This window comes from Penicillium chrysogenum (assembly GCF_028827035.1).
Source record: "Penicillium chrysogenum strain IBT 35668 chromosome Unknown utg000001l_segment0_segment0, whole genome shotgun sequence".
NCBI lineage: Eukaryota > Fungi > Ascomycota > Eurotiomycetes > Eurotiales > Aspergillaceae > Penicillium > Penicillium chrysogenum.
The window spans coordinates 3,090,882-3,110,471 of NW_026622749.1; the positions used below are offsets into that span (position 1 = coordinate 3,090,882).

Genomic DNA, 19,590 nt, shown 5'->3' on the forward strand with positions numbered 1-19,590 from the left:
TCCGTTGTTTACCTTTTTTTCCCTTCTCTTTGTTTGGACTTATTTAGGTATCAACGTTCAATTGGGACTGAAATCTCTACATAGTGTACTTTGTCTATTTGCATAAAATACAATGACTATCAAAGTCAATTCTGATTGGCAATGGCCGTTTGTCAAATTCTGACCAGTCCCTCTGTTCACCTCGCTAATGACCCGTTCGCGGCTCAGACAGGACGATCGCTATCACCAGCCGTCTGGAGACAATCGAAAACTCGGAAATACTATTATCACAAGCTTCAATTTTATTTCCCGAATTCCCTTGCGTCCTGCATAGAATTTGCCAATAGATGTAGCACACTTCAACGTATGCGAGGTATCGGTTGGGAATGCGAGGGACCAATTTGGACTCGGTACGGGGGAATACGGAGTACAGGGTACCGATCAACAAGCAGCAGGTACCCGGCAGACGCAAGTACCAGGTACTTACATAAGACGTGTCAAATCAAACCCGCTTGCTTGGGCAGACATCTGATAAGTCTGATTCCTATAGATCATCAAATCAGTAAATATGGACACCTTACTTTGAAGTAGAATATAGTGTAGAAAGTCATACAATATTATGTACTCCGTACCTATGTACAATGTAGGGCTCTGGCAAATTATGGTCATGTGATCATTGACATCATCTGATCTGGACCAGGCTGCCGTCAGACAATCTGCGACTCATCCAACCTGTGGAAAACCTCTAACCCATTGCCACACATTTCCAGTGTACTTTGATACAACTCACATTTCCTATAAGATACCACTGACACCGTGAGCCATGTGCAGCTCCGACATTTTCCTAGCGGTTCTCGCTGTCTTCTTCCCACCTGTCGCAGGTAAGTCCAAACCCACAGGCAGACCTACACTATATGCAATGCTAACCAAAACCCCGCGTCAACAGTCTGGGTCAAGGCTGGGTTCTGCACTGCTGACTCGATCATCAACATAACCCTCACCCTACTCTGCTTCTTCCCGGGCCTCATCCATGCATGGTACATCATCCTCAAGTATCCGGAACCATACGATGACGACGTAGCCTACGAGCCCATCCCCGGTGGCGGGAGTCGGCGTCGCGATCTGGAGAATGGCACCGTTACCTACTACTACGTTTCACGCCAGCCCCAGCGCGGATATGGCACAGTCGACAACCAAGGCCAGCAGGCGCCTCCTCCGGCGCACAAGCCGCACAACCAGACCGAAGATAGTGGACATGCTGGGAGCAGCAGTGCGCCGCCGCCACCCACTTATGCTGAGGCTGTGAAGGGCGATAATAAGGTGCAGAATCACGAATGAGAATGGGGCTGGACTCGTTCGCTTTGCTTGTGGGCGGCGGCCTCGGCTTGCCATTGTCTCATCAGTCATCCTATTCCCGGCCGGTTGTACTATCCATACCCCTCCACTTTGCTGTTCTTGTACACGCACTTCTTGAGAACTGCATTGTTATGTTATGATTTGACGAAGGAATGTTCTATGTAATTCTGAGTTTCCTTGATTTTGCTCACTTATGTGTATCTTCTTCGATTGTATGTTCTCTGTAAGGCTTTAGGTTCGTGATACTATACCAGTAATTTTTATCCTAGTCTTGGAGGCATTCAGCGTTAAGGGCTTGGCCTTTGGCTGACATGTCCTAGATATAAAATTCTACACAACCCGCTTGAATAATTTCCATGCTGATAAGTTGCTTTATGTTTTGGGACTTGGTGTAGACTGTCAATCAGAACAGAGGTTAGGGAAGAGAGAGAGACTAAAGATGACCATGACCTCGACGATGGATATACCCCATCTCTCCAGGGGTTGTTCTAGAGCCGAAAAGTAGTGTGAGTACACGGCAACGTCTCATACTATATACGATAGGGACTAGTGCAGGGGATAAAGTATCTTGTAGCGCGGAGATAATATATGACAAAAAAAGACAAGAATTGTCCAAAACCGGCTTCGTGGCCTAGTGGTTAGGGCATCCCGCTTGTAGGTCTTCGACCACAGCAACGGGGGGATCACGCGTTCGATCCGCGTCGGAGCCTTCTTTTTTTTTGCGCGTCACTTCTTTGACCTTGCATGAGATGTCCAGGGGTATCTGGCTTATTTACTAATATTTTCAGTAACTAGCGTACACCACCCTAGAAGACCTGGACCAGCTTGAGTTCCACACGTCAGCGAAACTCCCGGCCCCTTACCCTTTCGGATGATTTATATCCAGACCAAAAGATCGGAAGGTGAAGTAGAATCTGCCTCTCATTATCACCGAGTATCTCTAGTGCATTAGGATGCCTCGGTTGCGCCGGACTTGGAAAAAGTAGGTATCAAGGCAGATGCTCCGTCTCAACTATAGCCAACCATATTGGCAGGCTTTAGCTACATACATCTGCAGTGTCAAGCCCCCATACCTGGACATATTATGGCTAAATTTGGAGTCCAAGAATAGCACTAATCCCCCATACGGATGAGGTAGGATGCCCTGTTCTTACTTTTTACCGGAGATGTCTCTCGATTTGATACACGTATGATCTTGGTTTTATAAGGCGACTATGGACATACCCGTTAGACAAGACTTTATTCCTGCTGTTTAGTAACTATAGCGCTCTTATTGACTTCCAATTCGTGTGCAATTTGCGGGCTTTCCTTTAAATCGCTGAGCGCTTATGCCGACATCTATCTATCAACTTCTGGGAATTTGTCTGGTGTATATGACTGAAGGGTCTTGGAAAGGAAAACTCAGGTGAATCTATACTAGTGCGTTTCCATAAAAGTAGTCTTATGATAAGTACAGGCCAAGGAATGAAAGATGGGCAGATACCTCCCTCCTTAACCTCCCAACCTTTAGCAATCTGTTCTGCCTCCTCCCAGTCATTGGCCTATTCTTGAGATCCCCCAGTATCGAGTGTTTCCTGTAGATTGTTCGCCGCGTGCGAATGCGTCTATTGGACATCTCTCAATCCTTTTTTGGCTACATTTCGCTGCTATCCAATAAGAAAAAGTAAGGATAAGTATGAATAATGTAATAATAGACAGGTGAAGACAACCTTAGAAGTAAAAAAACCACCGTGTCATTTTAGTCCAGGTCTGACTCTGTACCTTGCTTGTGTCCACTCGCTCGTCGTCCCCCTCACGTTCAATCCCCACTCATCAACCTCCTCCCCCAGCTCCATAGCCCCCCCTACCCACATCTTCCCTATCAACACCATCGCCGCCAAGTCTCATGTGGGTTCAGAACCGTTGGCGTGGACTCCAATGATGGTGGTTCAACTCGAACACTTCATCGGGTCGGACTACCGCATCAACAATATCGAAGCGTGTAATTTCAGAAAGACCAGCTGTCTTGTTTGAAGAGTCGAGTTCTGCCTTTGCCATGGTTCTACTATCTTAGTCTTTGCAAATTAATGGTTCGAGAATGTGGTTTATCTTCCGATTCAACAACACCACACGGGGCAGGGTCGTTGAAAGTGTAATCCAATCAGACCAGCCAATCGGTGGTGATTAATTAAATTGCTCACGCCTTTACCTTGTGGCAAGATGAGAGGTGAAATGTCGTTCGTGAAAAGATTAATCTCCGGCAAAAAGCGATGGAGACAAGCCTGCGCTTCACGTCCACCGTCTACATACGCTGCGCCAATGAGAGATTCCACAACGTCTGCCAGGACCTTGGTCGACCAGATATGTTTCTCTTGGCTATCGAGGGTTCCAACTTGTTCCTGATCAACGGTGCAGTCCATTTCCGAGGAGTGAACGGCTTGTTAGAACGAAGCTGTCAAACCAAGGTCCTCCATTCGGTGGCTGGAGTCGCGTAGCATTCAGGATGCCTTTCAGCGGCGGTAATTTTAAATTCTCGCAAGGGTCTGCAGCTTCCTCTCCGTCTCGACCTATGTAGGATGAAGAGTCGTGGCTAACTGACTGCGGCTTAAGAGATTGCGGAACTGACTTAAGATGGAAGTGTTGATGAGGTGTCTCTGAGTAAAACTTGAGTGAGAAGGGAATGTGGACCTAGGGAAAGGGTGTTTGAATCCAGGGAACGGAAATTCGAGCTAGAGAAAGAAAAGTAAACGAATGGTCAGAAAATTCAGAGAAGGTGAAAAGGGAAGTTGTTAGGAAAGGTACAGCTTCTTCTTACTCTACTGCCTCTGGGGCCATATCGAACACAGTTCCATCTCCGATATGCTCACCAATAGCAAAAACCATCTGATAGTACTGGATGGAGAAGGTACGAGCCTTGTAAGGACTCCATTGCCCGTTCATGGGGGCCTGAAGGCATTGTTATGAGCAATCGGCTGACATAGTGCGGTTACTCGTATGTCACTCATTGAGCCTGATTGAACCGACTTGACCGAACTAGGTGATTCCGGTTTCGGGGCGTAAGGGAAAAGTCATGCCCGGCCATTCTGCTGTGGTTGGCGTTCGTCTTGGCTTTATGGATGACCGTTTGGGCCTGGGAGCTCCAGTCATCGCGTATGGATACCGTTCTCCCATTTCGCGGGTCAGAAGCTGCGGCTCCGGTAGGGGTCAGCCCCGCTGATGTGACTCGCACCGATGCTTCTGGTCACACTGCATACCAGGTTGTCGCGAGCTTCCGTGTAATGACATACAGGGTTCCAAGGTTGTTAGCACCGTGCCAGTGCTTTATGGGGAAGTCTTGGACTTCCCAATATCATCGCAAGAGAAGCACTGGTATTTGATGTTCCTCTGTGTCAAAATCTTAGGCTTGAAGCGATGTAATCTTGATGAGTTTGCGAGCACGTGTCTTCTCGTTGTGAGGATTTTGAGCTAGCTATATGGATGTGTTGTAGTAGTTTTGAGTCATGCTTGTGGTTTGGCTGACGGCACTCGACGCCTGTCCCCATTGAGTCGGGTGCGATTTATGCCGCTTCCGGCGACGGAGTGTCTGAGGTAGTATGCTTCATTGTTGAGCATTTTTGCATATGCATCCCGTTCCTTTTCGAGTTGTTTGTATTCACTTCAGCGCAGCCTCATAGTCTCTCCATGGCAGAATCTGGCAGCCATCCATCTTCTCCTTTGTCGACCTCGGCTTTTGAGGTATAGAAAGAAGCGCCTTCATACTTTAATGGACTCAGTGATTTGATCGTGCTTCTCAGGTATTGGAATGGCCTATACACATACTAAATCAGTTATGGGGCCTCAGGTGTATATCATGAATACCATACCAACTGTTAAGAATGGCTCTGGACCGTTGTAAATAAGTGTGGATATATAGAACAAGAGATGGGGACAGTGGTATGAGAAATGTCCGGTTTGAGAATTTGATAATGGCAACTAGTACTGAAGAGCACTAGGCCTAAAATGAGCTTGCTGCCCAGTAATATAGATGAATGTTGTAAGGCTAAGAAGAGAGGTGATATAGTATATAGGTGAAGAGAAGAAGATGTGAAAAGATATAGAAGAATGAAACATGTAAAACATTGACGGTATTACTAGTAGGAGATAGGATATAGATCATCAGAGTAATCTCAGTGGCCAAGACAATCTGACAACATCAGTAATGAGGCTCTTTTGGAGGACCAAAAGCCGCAGATGCCGTGGCCCGTTGGGCTGTGGCCTGGCCACTCGCCAAAGACCGATGGATGGAGACTAAACTTCCGTCAGCCACCAACTACCATCTTGGCTTTAGAATATCCGTATTCGTCGAGATAGACGAATGCAAGGGCAGGTGTTCCTCCCCAGCGGTTATGATTCTCTGCTTGTTCTAGGCCGCATTTTACGTTCTTTGTCTAGGCTCCAATGCAGTGCACGTGGTCACTTTGTATTTCCTAAGTCTTTCTCTGCCTCTCACGCTTCTTTATCCATGTCCAGGAGTACAATCTCCCACCACAATTATCCCTCAGCCCTCATCACATATCGATCACCCATAATGGCTGCGTCCCTCAAGTCAGTCCCCACCATTACTGTCTTCCGGGGCTTCCCTGAAAAAGGCTGCTACACCTGGTCACCGTTTGTCACTAAGCTCGAGGCCCGCTTGCGCTTCGGCAATGTTAGCTACAACGTCGACGTAGGCTCGCCCCTAAAATCTCCTAGGGGCAAGCTGCCCTACATCACACTCGAGCGCGATGGCCAGTCTCAATCTATCTCCGACTCCACCCTGATTGCAAAGACACTCATTGAGTCTGGATATCTGGAGGACCTCAATTGCAGACTCTCCCCCGTAGAGAAAGCCCAGGATCTTTCCCTCAAGGCCCTGCTCGAGGATAAGCTCTATTTCTACCAGGTAATATGAGCCCCATTCACATTCCAACACACTACAAACTCGGCGTCAATACTAATGCCTACAACTAAACTAGGGCCACGAGCGGTGGGTTGTAAACTACTACGCCATGCGCTCAAAGATCCTGGCCAGCATCCCTTGGCCTGTGCAGGTGATTGTCGGCAACATAATCTACAACAAGAACGCCCGCAACCTGCAGGGTCAGGGAACGGGCGGCTTCTCCGCCCAGGAAATCGCCACGTTCCGGCGAGAAATCTGGGAATCTGTCAACTCGCTTATATCGGCCGTGCACACTCAGCATCGGGATCGGGAGGGACCGTTCTGGGTGTGGGGTGGTGATGCTCCCACTGAGGCCGATGCTGTGCTGTTTGGCTTTGTTGTGTCGGCCCTGGTCTGTGGAGCGTAAGTACATAAGTACACCTGATGGTAGATCGTGCTGACTTTTCGAAAGGGCCCCGGAAACCAAAGAAATTGTGAACAGTTACCCAGCTTTGGTAGAGTATGCTCGGAGGATCCATGACAAGTATTTCCCGGATTATCAGCTTTGGGAGTAAACCTGTATTTCGTATTGACTGGGTCCGTTTCTCTTGTGTCTGGGATTGTAAACGGGCCTAGGGTAGTATAATATCGTTGCACATATTCGCTCACTTGAACAATATCTATCTCTGGCATTCATTATTCATATCTATAGATCGTTAGATGTAGTCTACCCTTAGCTAAATCATTTCCCCCCCGAAGCCAGTCCCCCCACCGGATTCTAACCCATCTGTCACATATATATGACTATAGTATGTTTCTATAGACCTAATAAAGTCGAGTGTTGATCCCCAGGCTTCAATTGGGCCCGTCTTTTAGCGACAACACTGTTCCGGAGACCTAATCTTGCGAGCCTACTCAGCAGGGCTATGGATGGTTGGGAAACATAAAGTTATCTCGGTATCTAAGTACATATATGTATGTATGTATGTTGTTCGGAGGGTATGTGACCAGAGCCTCAATATTTTGGCTCTTGTTGTCCTCATGGCATGTATTTTGTAGTCAAAACTATGGAAGTCTCTCGGATTCGGTGATTGAGGGAAAACCCAGGAAAAGCTGTTTCGCTAATAAGCCAGAACATTACCTTAATACAATTGACCAGATATGTAGTAGAATAAGTAGAAACAGAACATTTTCAAGGTCATATCCATAGAAGCTTCTACATTGACCCATCTAAAGCAATCTGATAAGGCTATCCGAGGCCAAGTCCCATCCCGAGATGATCCTCACCCGGATATTCTTTGCACCACCACCACTTCCTGCCACAAGCCCGTGGCCCTTGTTTTGGCCATGCAGTCTATGCCACAGCTGCTTAGACAATCCCTCCGGTCAAGTCTCCAACTCACAAACACCTCCTCCCCCGTGCGAGCCCAATTCCGCCCTGCATTCTCCGTCAGACAGACTCCGCGGAGCTTCTCCGCCTGCGTGCAATGTCAATTCCGCCGACAACCAGGCATATCTTCGGCCTTCAATGACCGAGAGAAGTTCTCCGCTGATACTGAGAGGTTAATCAGGGAAAAGGAGAAAGAACTGGCCGACCTGGAGCTTGCCTCGCGCGACTCGGTCCCGATCCCGGGCGTGGAGGCGGGCAGTTCCCTCGATTCGGTGCCTACTGCCACAGAGACCGATCAGACCACCGCACAACCACAACCACAAACAAAGGAGAATGAAAAAGAGCAGTCAGTTTCGCAGGATGGAGATGCTAGTACCGCTAGCACGACGAGCGGAGGCTTGCCCTCGTACTTGGAAAGCCGTCGGTCAAAATGGTCCAAGCAGTTCAGCACAGTGATGGACAATCTGCAGTCCAATGTTTTCGTAGCGGGTCAGCGTTTAAATGACCTGACTGGATACTCCAGTATCGAAGCTCTGAAGAAAGATATCCAGTTCCACGGTATGTAGCATAGCACCGTCGAAACCGATCCACGAAATCCGAGACACTAATCCCAAATTATCCAGAGAACCGACTCCGCACCGCCCGAACAAAGGTCAAGGAAGCGAAAGAAGAATACTCCGCAGCAATTAACCGCCGCTCAACCTCCCAACGCGAAGTAAACGAGCTTCTCCAACGCAAGCACGCCTGGTCCTCAACAGACCTGGAGCGATTCACCCTCCTCTACCGCAACGACCACACAAACGAGGTCGCCGAGACCGAGACCTCCCAGGCTCTATCAGCCGCAGAGCGCGAAGCCGAAGAAGCAGCTGCGCAACTGAGCAAGAGCATCCTCTCGCGGTACCACGAGGAGCAAGTCTGGTCTGATAAGATCCGCCGCATGTCGACATGGGGAACATGGGGCTTGATGGGCGTGAACGTCCTGTTATTCCTTGTCTTCCAGATCCTCGTTGAGCCGTGGCGTCGGAAGCGGCTCGTCAAGGGTTTCGAGGATAAGGTCGTTGAAGCATTGGAGAAAGAGAAGGTCTTGAACCGGGCTATCTTTGCTGAGAACGCTGCTTCGGCCTCGGCGCTGCCGAATACCACTATCCTTCCTGAGGTTATTGATTCTACCGATGAGAACATAATTGAGACCGCTCCTCGTTTGGTTGAGCCGGAGCTTGCTGCGACGGAGATGGATGCGTCCGCTACGGGGTCTAGTGTTATGGTGGCTGACGCTAATGCCCAGTCTCTTCAGACCCGTCTCTCGAATATTACTTCGCCGGTTTTGTCGCTCGAGTACTGGAGGCAGGTGGCTAGCGAGTTCTTCAGTGATCGCAGCATTGCTGTCTCCCAGTGCGATCTCACCACTGTGGCTATCCAGAGTGCTGCAGCTGGTGCAGCTGTGACGGGCCTACTATTCGCCCTGATCGGCTCTCGGTAAAGAATCGTTTCATTTGAACATGTTATATTGCATTGCCAGCGGGAACTCAGCATGTTCTGTTTCATGCCTGGCCTCCTCATTTTGATCACCTGCCCATTTGGTTGGGGTGGTTATACTTGTACATACAACGGAGAAGAATAGATAAGAAGTTGGATATAGCCTTGGAATCGAATTTAGTGTATGACTACTGGAGTATTCCAGGTCTGGAAGCGAGTATATTTTCGAATAGCGAAGCACTGGCGTCGATCATTGCTCTTACAGGGGAACAGAAGAAGCGTTGGTGTAGAACAAAGGAAATAACATGACTAGGTGATACACTAAATAAAGAACATATGTACTCAAGGAGACCATAGGACATTCTCTGAACTCCACAGCTCGTGTGTTTGCCATGGAGAAGATCAAGATCCAGGAAGATAGGGACAAAGGAAGAAAGAGGCTCATTTTTTGTCCATATTAAAACACAGGCCTCTTAATCTTGACAAGACACACGGCCGCTCTGTCTAAAAAAAAAGGGAAAAAACACACACAAGCACATACACAGATAGATAGGACACACAATCCATCTTATCCAATCCACACTTCTAATGAGACAATCCGTCAATTGGCGGCATTCAAGAAAAGGGTGTCAAATTCGTTTAACCGATAACCAGGGTCTCATCCTCGGGGAAGCTGTAGGTGGGAACCTCCAAGTTCAGAGGGGCGGGGCCCTTGCGAATACGGCCGGAGATATCGTAGTGAGAACCGTGGCAGGGGCAGAACCAGCCGCCGTAGTCACCGGCCTCACCGATGGGGACACAACCCAAGTGGGTGCAGACACCTGTAGAGGGAAGGAGAGTTAGAAAGTTGCGGGGTGTTGTTTGCGAAGCATGTTCACTTACCGAGCATGACGAGCCACTCGGGACGCTGGACACGGTCCTCATCGGGCTGGGGGTCACGGAGACCCTCCCACTTGTATCCACGGGCCTCATCGATCTCGGACTGGGTGCGGTGACGGATGAAGACGGGCTTACCACGCCACTTGATGATGACCTGTTGGAAAGGGTGTTAGATAGGGATACTGGGTACTGGAATCGGTCGGGTGAGGTGGCGAATAGAAACACGTACGTTCTTGCCCTCAGGGATGGCACCGAGAGCGATCTCAACCTTGGCCTGGGCCAGGACATCGGCGGAGGCGGACATGTTGACCAGGAAATCTGGAAGAGAAAGAATAACATCAGTTGTCTGTTCAAAGTCGCCCGAATTTCCCCGATTATTCAAAGAATCTTGTTTAATCGCTTTATTTCCATGCCAGTGCTGTTCCCGTTTCGGATTCGAAGATTTCACAAAAACCTACCCTGGACAGTAGCCTTGGCACCGACAGCGGACGCCAGACCGAGGGAGCCGGCCATGAAGTAGGAGAAGACCTGGTTGGAGCGAGGCGAGCTGTTGGACTTGTACTTGCTGAAGTTGGGGATCTTCAGGGTCGAGCCACTCTCGTTAGCGCTGGCGAAGGGGGATTCGAAGGACGACTTCGCATCGGCAACTCCCCTCCGCTGGCAGGAGGTGACGGCGGCGCGGGAGGTGGGCAGCTGCTGCCGAGCGACGGTGCGCAGCAGAGTGCTGGAAGCGGAGGAGAGCGACATTGTGAGGGCAATTGACCACGGAGGGAATTGAGCCGCGAGTTGTGGAGAGCGAGGTGAGGATAGAGGGTGGATGAAGTCGGAAGTCGAAGTTGGAGCCAGAGCTTTCGCTAGCGATCGGAATCACGGGGCCTGTCATTGGCTGATCAATTCCCGTTCACTCCCTAACAAGAAAACATTCTACAACTTTTATACAATTGGAATATGATTTCTATAATTGATATTGATTAATTATTGATGTTTCTGCTTAAATTTGACCTGTCAATTGTATACTATCTCATTTTCTGTTTTGTTAGTATCTAACCCGACCCAATGCGACCATACAAATCCCAACCAATGCGCAGAGAAACCCATTATCAGAAAAAACTCCTATGCAAACAAGATTTAACAAAAAGGGCAATATAGCGCCATCAATCTTGCATTTCCACGTCATGGTCATGGGTTGCCATGGGCTCGACTGTCCCATCTGCAATCAACGCGCTTACAGGGACCATAGGCCGAGGAACCGACGGAGATGTTGTCTTCGAATCTTCTCTTTGTGGGGTGGCATCTCCTGTATCTGTGCCATTTGCTGGTGCCGGGGGTGCACCGGTACCGTTGAGAGTACGTTGGCCCTTCTCCATGGCGCCTTGATTCGCCGCATCCTTCGCCTTCTTCTCCTTGAATTGTTTGTAGGTCGTAGTTTTAGGGATCACGTCGGAAAGGAACTCGAGATTGTCGGTGTGTGATACCGCCGAAGCTATTGCACGTTAGCATGCTGCCTGATCTCTTGCCAACCGTAGACCTGATAGGCGTAACCAACCGAGATCTTTGTACTGGATAGTCTTGCGTGGTTTTCGCTCGGATTTGACCACGTTGTGCCCTTGCTCAGCAAGGTATTGGATAAACATCTCCTGTATCTAGTATTAGTCCGGGGTTCGAGGTATTTCGGTAGAAGGAGTAGCGTACGGTAGCCATTGCGATGACGAAGGTCGCGTTGTTTGAGCATTGTACGATATCCTCGTCCAACTGAATAATCTTCTTAATTCGAGCAACTATAGATATCTGTTAGTATGCCAATCCAAAGTAATAGTAGTGCCTGGGACTTACTCGGAAGTGCGCTCTGTCCGGTGATCTCATCCGGCTCTCCCACAGTCTTTGGAGCCATGGTGTTTAATTCTGGCGAGACAGAGTTTTGGCAGGACAAAAATATACAGTTTCCAGCATGCGCCAGTCAGATATTCCCGTTGTAGAAGCAAGTGGTAGACGGCGTGGAGTCGAGAAAGAGTAAAACGCGTGGCCGCGTTATCTCAGGAGGCTCTCCGTTATCGATCCATGGGATACTTGGCGACTTCGCTTTGTCACATCATCTACCTCTGAGAGCTCCATTTACCCCCTTCTTCTGAATTGTTGGTTATAGGGTGTTAGAAGAAGCAATCCAGGGGGATCCGACTTCGAATTCGAGAGATCGTTTTCTCACACCGAAGAGTGCGGCGTCCATCGAGGACACAGATCACCGACTCAACCTTAAATCGACTATGCTGACCCTACCCCCTCGATCAATGTTATGACCTCTACACGCCCCTCCCCGACCTTTGACAGGTCCCTTTCGACTTCAAGAGAGCGGCGCAGCTCGCGATTGCCATCTGGTCGTTCTATTCCCTCCCCCATCGACCGACGAGCCGATTCCGACAACCAAGAAGCACCCGCCATTCCAGAAGAGATCAGTGGGATCAGGCGATATGAAGATTTTACCACAATAGACTGGGTTCAAGATGCAGTCTATGAGCAGTCACGGCGGCGCGCGAAACGGCGCAGTGGCACTGGATTTTGGGATCAGGAAGGCATCTTTGGCTGGAGACGGAAAATGTACGAGTCATACGACGCAGGCCAAGCGTGGCTTGTGGTTACGCTTGTGGGCATGGCAATCGGATTGAACTCGGCGGTGCTCAATATCATCACGGAATGGCTCTCTGATATTAAGCTAGGCCACTGTACGACCGCATTCTACCTTAATGAGTCGTTCTGCTGCTGGGGCGCCGAGAATGGTATGTTCTGTAGGTTGTACAGCGCTTCTTGTAAACTAACCCTTTTTCTTGATAGGCTGCCCAGAGTGGAAACATTGGACTTCATGGTGGCTGTTAAATTATGTTTGCTATTTCTTTGGCGCGGTAAGTCGTGTGGCTACTACTCGAGAAACCATGAGCTCATAGGCTAATCTGGGAGGTAGCTGCTACTTTCATCCATCGCCGCAGTCCTCGTCAAATCATTTGCGCCATACGCCGCAGGCTCTGGTATCTCAGAGATCAAATGCATTATTGCTGGCTTTGTCATGAAGGGCTTCTTAGGTGCCTGGACCCTGCTGATCAAGTCAATTGCCCTTCCTCTAGCTATCGCGTCGGGCTTGTCTGTTGGAAAAGAGGGGCCGAGCGTGCATTTTGCTGTGTGTACCGGAAACGTGATATCACGGTTCTTTGGTAAATACAAGCAAAATGCATCAAAGACGAGAGAAATCTTGACTGCCTCAGCGGCAGCTGGTGTCGCTGTCGCTTTTGGCAGTCCAATCGGAGGCGTGCTGTTCTCCCTGGAGGTGAGTCCAATGTCGCGCAAGTTCGTATGATTAAAGCTGACAGTCGATAGGAAATGGCAAGCTATTTCCCCCTGAAGACTCTTTGGCGCAGCTATTTCTGTGCGTTGGTGGCAACTAGTGTGCTAGCGGTACGTTTCCCATATTGTCGATTGATTTTGGCCCATATCTGATCCATTCCAGGCTGTCAATCCATTCCGAACCGGCCAATTGGTCATGTTCCAAGTGGAGTATGATCGTACATGGCACTTTTTCGAGTTCATCTTCTTTATTGGCCTTGGTGTCTTTGGCGGACTTTACGGCGCATTCGTAATGAAATGGAACCTTCGAGTGGCCGCATTCCGCAAGAAATACCTCTCACAGTGGCCGATCACCGAGTCGGTTGTCCTCGCAGCTCTCACTGCGATACTGTGCTACCCCAACATGTTTCTGAAGATCAACATGACGGCAATGATGGAGATTCTATTCCGCGAATGCGAGGGTGGCCATGACTATAATGGACTATGCGAGTACGAATATACCCCTCAATATACACGAGAGGACACTACTAATTCATTGTAGATCCAAGAACCGATGGCCGATGGTCTTCTCATTAGCTATTGCAACCGTTCTTCGCACTGGTTTGGTGATTATTTCCTACGGATGCAAGGTGCCAGCGGGTATCTTCGTGCCATCCATGGCGGTCGGGGCTTCATTCGGCCGCATGATTGGAATCATGGTACAGGCATTACATGAATCATTTCCCCAATCGGCATTCTTCGCTTCGTGCGAACCAGATGTTCCTTGCATTACACCGGGGACATATGCGTTCCTGGGAGCTGGGGCAGCCCTTAGTGGAATCATGCATCTGACTATTTCTGTAACGGTCATCATGTTCGAGTTGACTGGCGCACTGACCTATATTCTACCGACCATGGTAAGTCTTATTTCTGAATGCCATCATTTCATTCAAACCATACTAACTATTCCTGTACAGATCGTGGTAGGCGTCACCAAAGCCGTTGGCGATCGATTCGGCAGTGGCGGTATCGCCGATCGAATGATCTGGTTCAACGGGTTCCCATTCCTAGACAACAAGGAGGAACACGTCTTCAACGTGCCTGTATCCCACGCAATGACCACAGGCCCACTTTCAGTACCAGCATCGGATTTCCCCGTGCGCGAAGCAGAGCATCTCCTTACCGACAACAAATTCCAAGGCTTCCCTGTCGTGGAGGACCGCACTTCCAAGACCCTGGTCGGATACATCGGCCGAACAGAGCTCCGGTATGCAATCGACCGCGCCCGCAACCAGGGACTGGTGGCGCCAAACGCCCGGTGCGTGTTCACCAAAGATGCAGCCGAGGCAGCCGTTGCGCGCAGGGCATCCGTCTCGCAAACCTCCCGGTCATCAGATACATTCGATGCGATCGAGAGTACCGTAGGGGCTCCTTTCGTCGATTTCTCGCGATATGTCGACCACACACCGCTGACGGTCCACCCGCGTCATCCTCTCGAAACGGTCATGGAAATCTTCAAGAAGATGGGCCCGCGTGTCATTCTCGTCGAGCACCGCGGCAAACTCACCGGCTTAGTTACCGTCAAGGACTGCTTGAAGTATCAGTTCAAGGTCGAGGCTGAGGAACACACACTGGCAGCAACGAGTTCTTCTGAACTTGGTGCGCTTGGTGGACATCTGAATACCCCCGCCTCTGAAACGCTGGAAGACCGCTTGTGGCGGCTCATTCAGACCGTGGCTGGGTTTGTATCTGGTAAGGTCTCTCGCCGGCCGGTCCGGCCGCGTGACCGCACTGTACCTAGACAAGCGGAGCCGTCGGATATCCTAGAAGGAAGGGACGATGATGCGGCGGTAGAATTGGAGGACAGAGAGGATCGGCCGATGATCCCATGAAAAGCGGGATCGCTATGTTGCCATGTTTATACGTTATGTTGATAGATAGATATTTGCCAAATACCAAGTGTTGCTCGCCCGTCCATTTCCCCATCGATTGCAAGCTCCAATGCGTTAGCCCGCGCACACCCCAACATATCCTCGGTTTGGTGCTAGGATCCACCAAGGAAGACGGTTGGATCATCAGAGGAAATCCCCTGCAGACCCGTTTCTGGAAGATAATCTAGATAAAGCCTCGCGAGAAGAAGCTGCGCCGCCGACCCGACTAATCGCTAGTAGGTTTTCTAGGCCTTGTTCACACCAACCGTAGGGAGCGGGGGAAGACCCATACAACAGTCTACGTGATCTCTACGGATAGTATGACGTTCAACTTCTACCGGAGCGACCTAAAGAGCAAGGTGAACTACAAACCACTTATGTATTCCTATTCTTATATCGGTCTCAACACGGCAAGGCTCGGGTCCTAGGCCCACATTTCCTGGAAGGTATGACTCTCCTCGCTGAAGAGCATCGACGCGGCGTATTTAGAAGGTCTCGTAGACCTGGTCACGCACTGTAGAAAACGAGGAGTGACTTTCGTCAGCAATGAATAGCGCCGAGAGGTCGCCCAAATTCGGGGTGTCATGCGTGTCTTCGAAGATGTCGATTGTTGTATCATCTTGATTGAATGAGTTCATTGTGACGGAGAATTCGAAATTGGAGTTCTCCCTGTTTGGCACGTACGCGTGTTGTGGCCATGTTTTCCAATGCTCTATACCAAACTACGAGTATAGTAGGTGGAGTTATGAGTTGCTTACTGTGACATATGGGGATATTGCTTACTGTGGCACGTAGGAAAGAGTGTTGGGACGGATTGTGATTGACTCAAATGAGACTATGCTTGGGAATTTCAATACTGGGGACATTGCAACAAGGTTAGTATGGGACCTTATCGATGCACTTGGTTTGCGTGGGATGCAACTTACCTCCTCAGTTCTTCCACTTTATCAGCCTTGTTTTTCTTCTCCTCCTTCTCCGTCTCCCACTTGGCGACGTTGAGCCTGTGGGCGAGGCTATGGAAGCCCCACACCATTGCAGCTATGCCTCTCGACCATTATCGCTCATGTTCCATTTGGATGTGTTGCTGGGCCGCTGTTTTACAAGTGGCCGGGTTGATTTATATACAATGAGGGCCAACCCTCCCTCCTGGCTCGCGCTTGTGGGCAGAAGGAATCGATATATGGATAGCGAGTCGGTGGGAGCTGCGGAATTTTGCCCACCTCCAGTTCTGACTTTGTCTGCCCTAAGTTCGTCTCCCTGGCCGGACTGTTCATGGTGGTGACGACGGTTAGTGATTGCGGTACTCCGTGATTTGCGCATCTCACCTCAATATCCAGGAGACCATCTCTGATGGCTTCTGCCGAAAGCGTTCCCATGCTTGACTCGAATGATCATAGGGATCCTGCGATAGTGTCGTCAGCCAAAGAATGATTGGCAGCGCGATAGACACAGCCGCGTGGTGAGATGCCCCTAGGGACAGAGTCGAACGAGACCTATAGGGGGAAAGCGGATGGTAGGGTAACTCGTCATTGGGCAAGGTCTCTATTTCAGACCACAAGTTGTATACCATAAGATCGGCGTCAATACGCCAGGAACATGGCCGGGGGCGGGCAGCAGGTGACTGTAAGTACAGAAGTAAGAAAATGATTCAACGATCATGGCTTCACTCACAGGATGCCTCTTATCCGTGGCTCCCGAATCGTGCACGAATTGTGCGCAGCACATATGAGAGCCTTATTATGGCCCTTTGAGAAAGAGATCTCTTAAGTAAGAGGAAAGAAAGAAGAAAGAAGAAAGAAGTAAGTTGGAAAGAGTAAGAGGGAAGAAGTAAGATGGGAGGGAGAAGGAGAAGAGGCAAGAGCAGTTGGACCAAAGTCACCAAATCGGGTAGGTGCAAAGGCCTACAGGCACACCTTCTCCAACATATTCACATATTCACATATCATTCATCATCTCACTAACCCGTCATGCCTCATACCAGGCCCTGCGTCTGTGCTATTATAACAGGATGAGTGGGATGAGATAGCATTGCGAAACTCATTCGGACACCCTATGAGCTAATACGCTCTTGTCGCCAAAACCATATATATAGGTGAGAAAAGAGAAAAAGTCCTCCGGATAAGGAGTGATAACTGCACACAGGAGCTCGGATACACATAGCCCAACGACATTTATCTCAACTCATCGAGAGCCGGAATATTCACTATCAGCCTAATCTACAAGGGAAACACCCAAATACTAAAGCCACTTCAGCAAATCCACCCTACTCGGAGGAGATCCCTCACTTGGCCTACTGTGTTCCAGTCCGATTATATGTGGTGATGGAAACTGTGATCAATTGAAAGATTATAGGACTTTACTCCCTCACTTCGACATGGACAACAGCTGGCTTGCCCACTGCATCCCTTGCCTGCTCCTTCATATCCGCGATGGCCACCTCACCAAGATCAACCGCATCGTCGCCATCGAAGTACTTGGCAATCTCCTCCATAGGGGTGTAACGTGTCTCAATGAGGAAGCTGTAGATGACCCATACCTCCATTGCTAGGAATACACAGTACGCAATGTAATATTTCCAGGCAATTGCCTCGAGAGCAATCGCGTTGATGTACTGGTTAAAGAAGAGCGCCGCGGTGACGCAGAAGTTCAGCCAGGTGAAGCCCTTGGCACGAAGGCCATAGGGAAGAATCTCAGTCGTGTAGGTTGCCATCAGACCAGATCTTATAAGCATCAAATTGTCAGTAAAACCGACAGAAAGAGGAACCAAAAGCCTGTAAAGGCAGGTATTGGTACTTACTTGATATCGTAAAAGAAACCATACAAGACGGTCAGGACCACGAAGATGTATCCCAACGCATTATTCGGCGCGATATCATACCGAGCCGATACGATAGTCCAGGCGTTGAAGACCAGGAACGTACCAACCGTTGAGACCATGTATATGGGACGTCTTCCCAATCTATCAATGAAGAAGGCGAGGAGGAAGTTCATAACTAAGGCTTCGCTCTTGATGCCAGCGTTGATTCCGAGCTGGGTGGAGGCCTTGGTGATACCGACGTTGTCCATGACATACTTGAGATAGTAGGAGATCAGACCATTGCCACTCCACTGACTGAAGAGGCCCAGGGCGGTGATCAGGCCGATTCGCTTCCGGTTGCCCTTAGTTCTCAAGAAGTCCACCCAACCAGTCTGGTTAATCTCCTTGTCCAGACTTATGGCGGCCTTGATTTCGGCATACTCCAGATGCACAAATTCGTCGTTCGGGTCCCCCTCGCCGTGGTATTTGACCAGAACCTGCATGGCCTCATCGTGTCTCCCCTTGCTCATCAGCCAACGAGGGCTCTCTGGCATCAGCCAAATACCAGACACAATGACGATTGTGCAAATGGCCTGCAGTAAGCTTGGGAGTCTCCAGGACCAATCGCTCTATGAGGCAAAGAATGTGAGCCGAAAGAAATGTTTCCATACGGACTATCGGAGCCACAGCAACCGTGTGGTATAGTACATACCTCAATCTTCAAAGTGCCCAAGGTCACCCAGCTAGCAATGAACGCACCGGAGTGGTAAGAAGCACCACTGAGCGTGACGAGAACGGCACGATCTTGGGGATGTGCTATCTCGGCGATCAAGAGAGGGGCACTCCCAAGAACTATGCAGTCCCCAAACCCAATGAGCAAACGGGCAGCAATGAACATGCCAAAACCAGTGGCACCGGATTGCAGACCCACAGCAAGCAACATAATGAGGCATCCAACGAAACAGCCGAGCCTGCGGCCGAAAGCATCAATCATGTAAGGCACAATGAACAGACCGATCAGTGAGCCGAGACTCATGGACGCATTGAAGAGACCGAGAAGGGCACCATGCGGATGGTCGAAGTATTCCTGCCAATAGGAGAGAGTTTGAAGACCATTCATCATGGAGCCATCGAACCCGTTTGCGGTGTTGGTCAGAATGAGGATGACGATGTAGATGTACAGGGTGCGCATGTTCTTCCTCTTCCACCAGGGAACGCGCTCAAACTCCTTGTGAGCGAAGAAGAAGTGGCCCTTGGTGGGCTTAACGGGCATAACCCGTTGAGACTGCTTCGGGGGCCGGAATCGCAACGCCATGACTACGAAGCTTGACCTTGAAGGGGATAAGGAAAAGATTTAATTCAGAATACTGATAATAAAGCAAAACGATAGCTGCCAATTGAGAATCTAGAGCAATAGCGGGAAACTACTTCTTTATACGGTGCAACCACGGGCTTAGCGACATGTATGTCGCTCGATTACTTCCCGGCTATTCTCTAGAGTTTAGCTTGGCCTGTCGCGACATGCTGCCGCCGACTCACTAGAAAATGAAGGGCGATATCTCTATTTTACCGGAAGGTGGCGTCGTTGAATTGTGAT

General features: G+C 49.6%; 10 protein-coding genes across 10 annotated transcripts; 5 read left to right on the top strand and 5 right to left on the bottom strand.

The window, feature by feature from the left end:
* Positions 1-802: 802 nt before the first annotated feature.
* On the top strand, positions 803-1,317 carry N7489_001243 (putative stress response RCI peptide; the record flags this gene model as incomplete). The annotated part of the gene is made up of 2 exons (XM_056706998.1): positions 803-860; positions 926-1,317. 2 exons carry the CDS (start codon positions 803-805, stop codon positions 1,315-1,317), a joined length of 450 nt encoding a protein of 149 aa, XP_056571300.1.
* A 2,400-nt stretch (positions 1,318-3,717) lies between these two features.
* N7489_001244 (uncharacterized protein) lies at positions 3,718-4,254 on the bottom strand (the record flags this gene model as incomplete). Its single annotated transcript, XM_056706999.1, has 3 exons — positions 3,718-3,881; positions 3,941-4,002; positions 4,130-4,254. The coding sequence occupies 3 exons, from the start codon at positions 4,252-4,254 to the stop codon at positions 3,718-3,720; spliced, it is 351 nt and encodes a 116-aa protein (XP_056571301.1).
* Positions 4,255-4,384: 130 nt separating this feature from the next.
* N7489_001245 (uncharacterized protein) lies at positions 4,385-4,783 on the top strand (the record flags this gene model as incomplete). Its single annotated transcript, XM_056707000.1, is given in 3 exon segments — positions 4,385-4,464; positions 4,523-4,589; positions 4,604-4,783. 3 exon segments carry the CDS (start codon positions 4,385-4,387, stop codon positions 4,781-4,783), a joined length of 327 nt encoding a protein of 108 aa, XP_056571302.1.
* A 1,098-nt stretch (positions 4,784-5,881) lies between these two features.
* On the top strand, positions 5,882-6,786 carry N7489_001246 (glutathione S-transferase family protein; the record flags this gene model as incomplete). Its single annotated transcript, XM_056707001.1, has 3 exons — positions 5,882-6,235; positions 6,309-6,634; positions 6,684-6,786. The coding sequence occupies 3 exons, from the start codon at positions 5,882-5,884 to the stop codon at positions 6,784-6,786; spliced, it is 783 nt and encodes a 260-aa protein (XP_056571303.1).
* A 772-nt stretch (positions 6,787-7,558) lies between these two features.
* On the top strand, positions 7,559-9,081 carry she9 (putative mitochondrion biogenesis protein (She9); the record flags this gene model as incomplete). The annotated part of the gene is made up of 2 exons (XM_056707002.1): positions 7,559-8,159; positions 8,225-9,081. The coding sequence occupies 2 exons, from the start codon at positions 7,559-7,561 to the stop codon at positions 9,079-9,081; spliced, it is 1,458 nt and encodes a 485-aa protein (XP_056571304.1).
* A 627-nt stretch (positions 9,082-9,708) lies between these two features.
* On the bottom strand, positions 9,709-10,773 carry rip1 (ubiquinol--cytochrome-c reductase catalytic subunit RIP1). Its single transcript, XM_056707003.1, has 4 exons — positions 10,415-10,773; positions 10,186-10,274; positions 9,960-10,110; positions 9,709-9,898 (listed from the first exon to the last, which is right to left on the bottom strand). The coding sequence occupies exons 1-4, from the start codon at positions 10,701-10,703 to the stop codon at positions 9,717-9,719; spliced, it is 711 nt and encodes a 236-aa protein (XP_056571305.1). The 5' UTR covers positions 10,704-10,773; the 3' UTR covers positions 9,709-9,716.
* A 337-nt stretch (positions 10,774-11,110) lies between these two features.
* N7489_001249 (histone-fold domain-containing protein) lies at positions 11,111-11,847 on the bottom strand (the record flags this gene model as incomplete). The annotated part of the gene is made up of 4 exons (XM_056707004.1): positions 11,111-11,439; positions 11,503-11,593; positions 11,649-11,734; positions 11,790-11,847. The coding sequence occupies 4 exons, from the start codon at positions 11,845-11,847 to the stop codon at positions 11,111-11,113; spliced, it is 564 nt and encodes a 187-aa protein (XP_056571306.1).
* Positions 11,848-12,246: 399 nt separating this feature from the next.
* Positions 12,247-15,157, top strand: N7489_001250 (chloride channel protein; the record flags this gene model as incomplete). Its single annotated transcript, XM_056707005.1, has 7 exons — positions 12,247-12,727; positions 12,783-12,850; positions 12,910-13,269; positions 13,320-13,397; positions 13,450-13,775; positions 13,828-14,182; positions 14,243-15,157. The coding sequence occupies 7 exons, from the start codon at positions 12,247-12,249 to the stop codon at positions 15,155-15,157; spliced, it is 2,583 nt and encodes an 860-aa protein (XP_056571307.1).
* Positions 15,158-15,681: 524 nt separating this feature from the next.
* N7489_001251 (uncharacterized protein) lies at positions 15,682-16,229 on the bottom strand (the record flags this gene model as incomplete). Its single annotated transcript, XM_056707006.1, has 2 exons — positions 15,682-15,865; positions 16,123-16,229. 2 exons carry the CDS (start codon positions 16,227-16,229, stop codon positions 15,682-15,684), a joined length of 291 nt encoding a protein of 96 aa, XP_056571308.1.
* Positions 16,230-17,552: 1,323 nt separating this feature from the next.
* N7489_001252 (putative hexose transporter) lies at positions 17,553-19,308 on the bottom strand (the record flags this gene model as incomplete). The annotated part of the gene is made up of 3 exons (XM_056707007.1): positions 17,553-17,916; positions 17,994-18,622; positions 18,706-19,308. 3 exons carry the CDS (start codon positions 19,306-19,308, stop codon positions 17,553-17,555), a joined length of 1,596 nt encoding a protein of 531 aa, XP_056571309.1.
* Between the last annotated feature and the right edge of the window lie 282 nt (positions 19,309-19,590).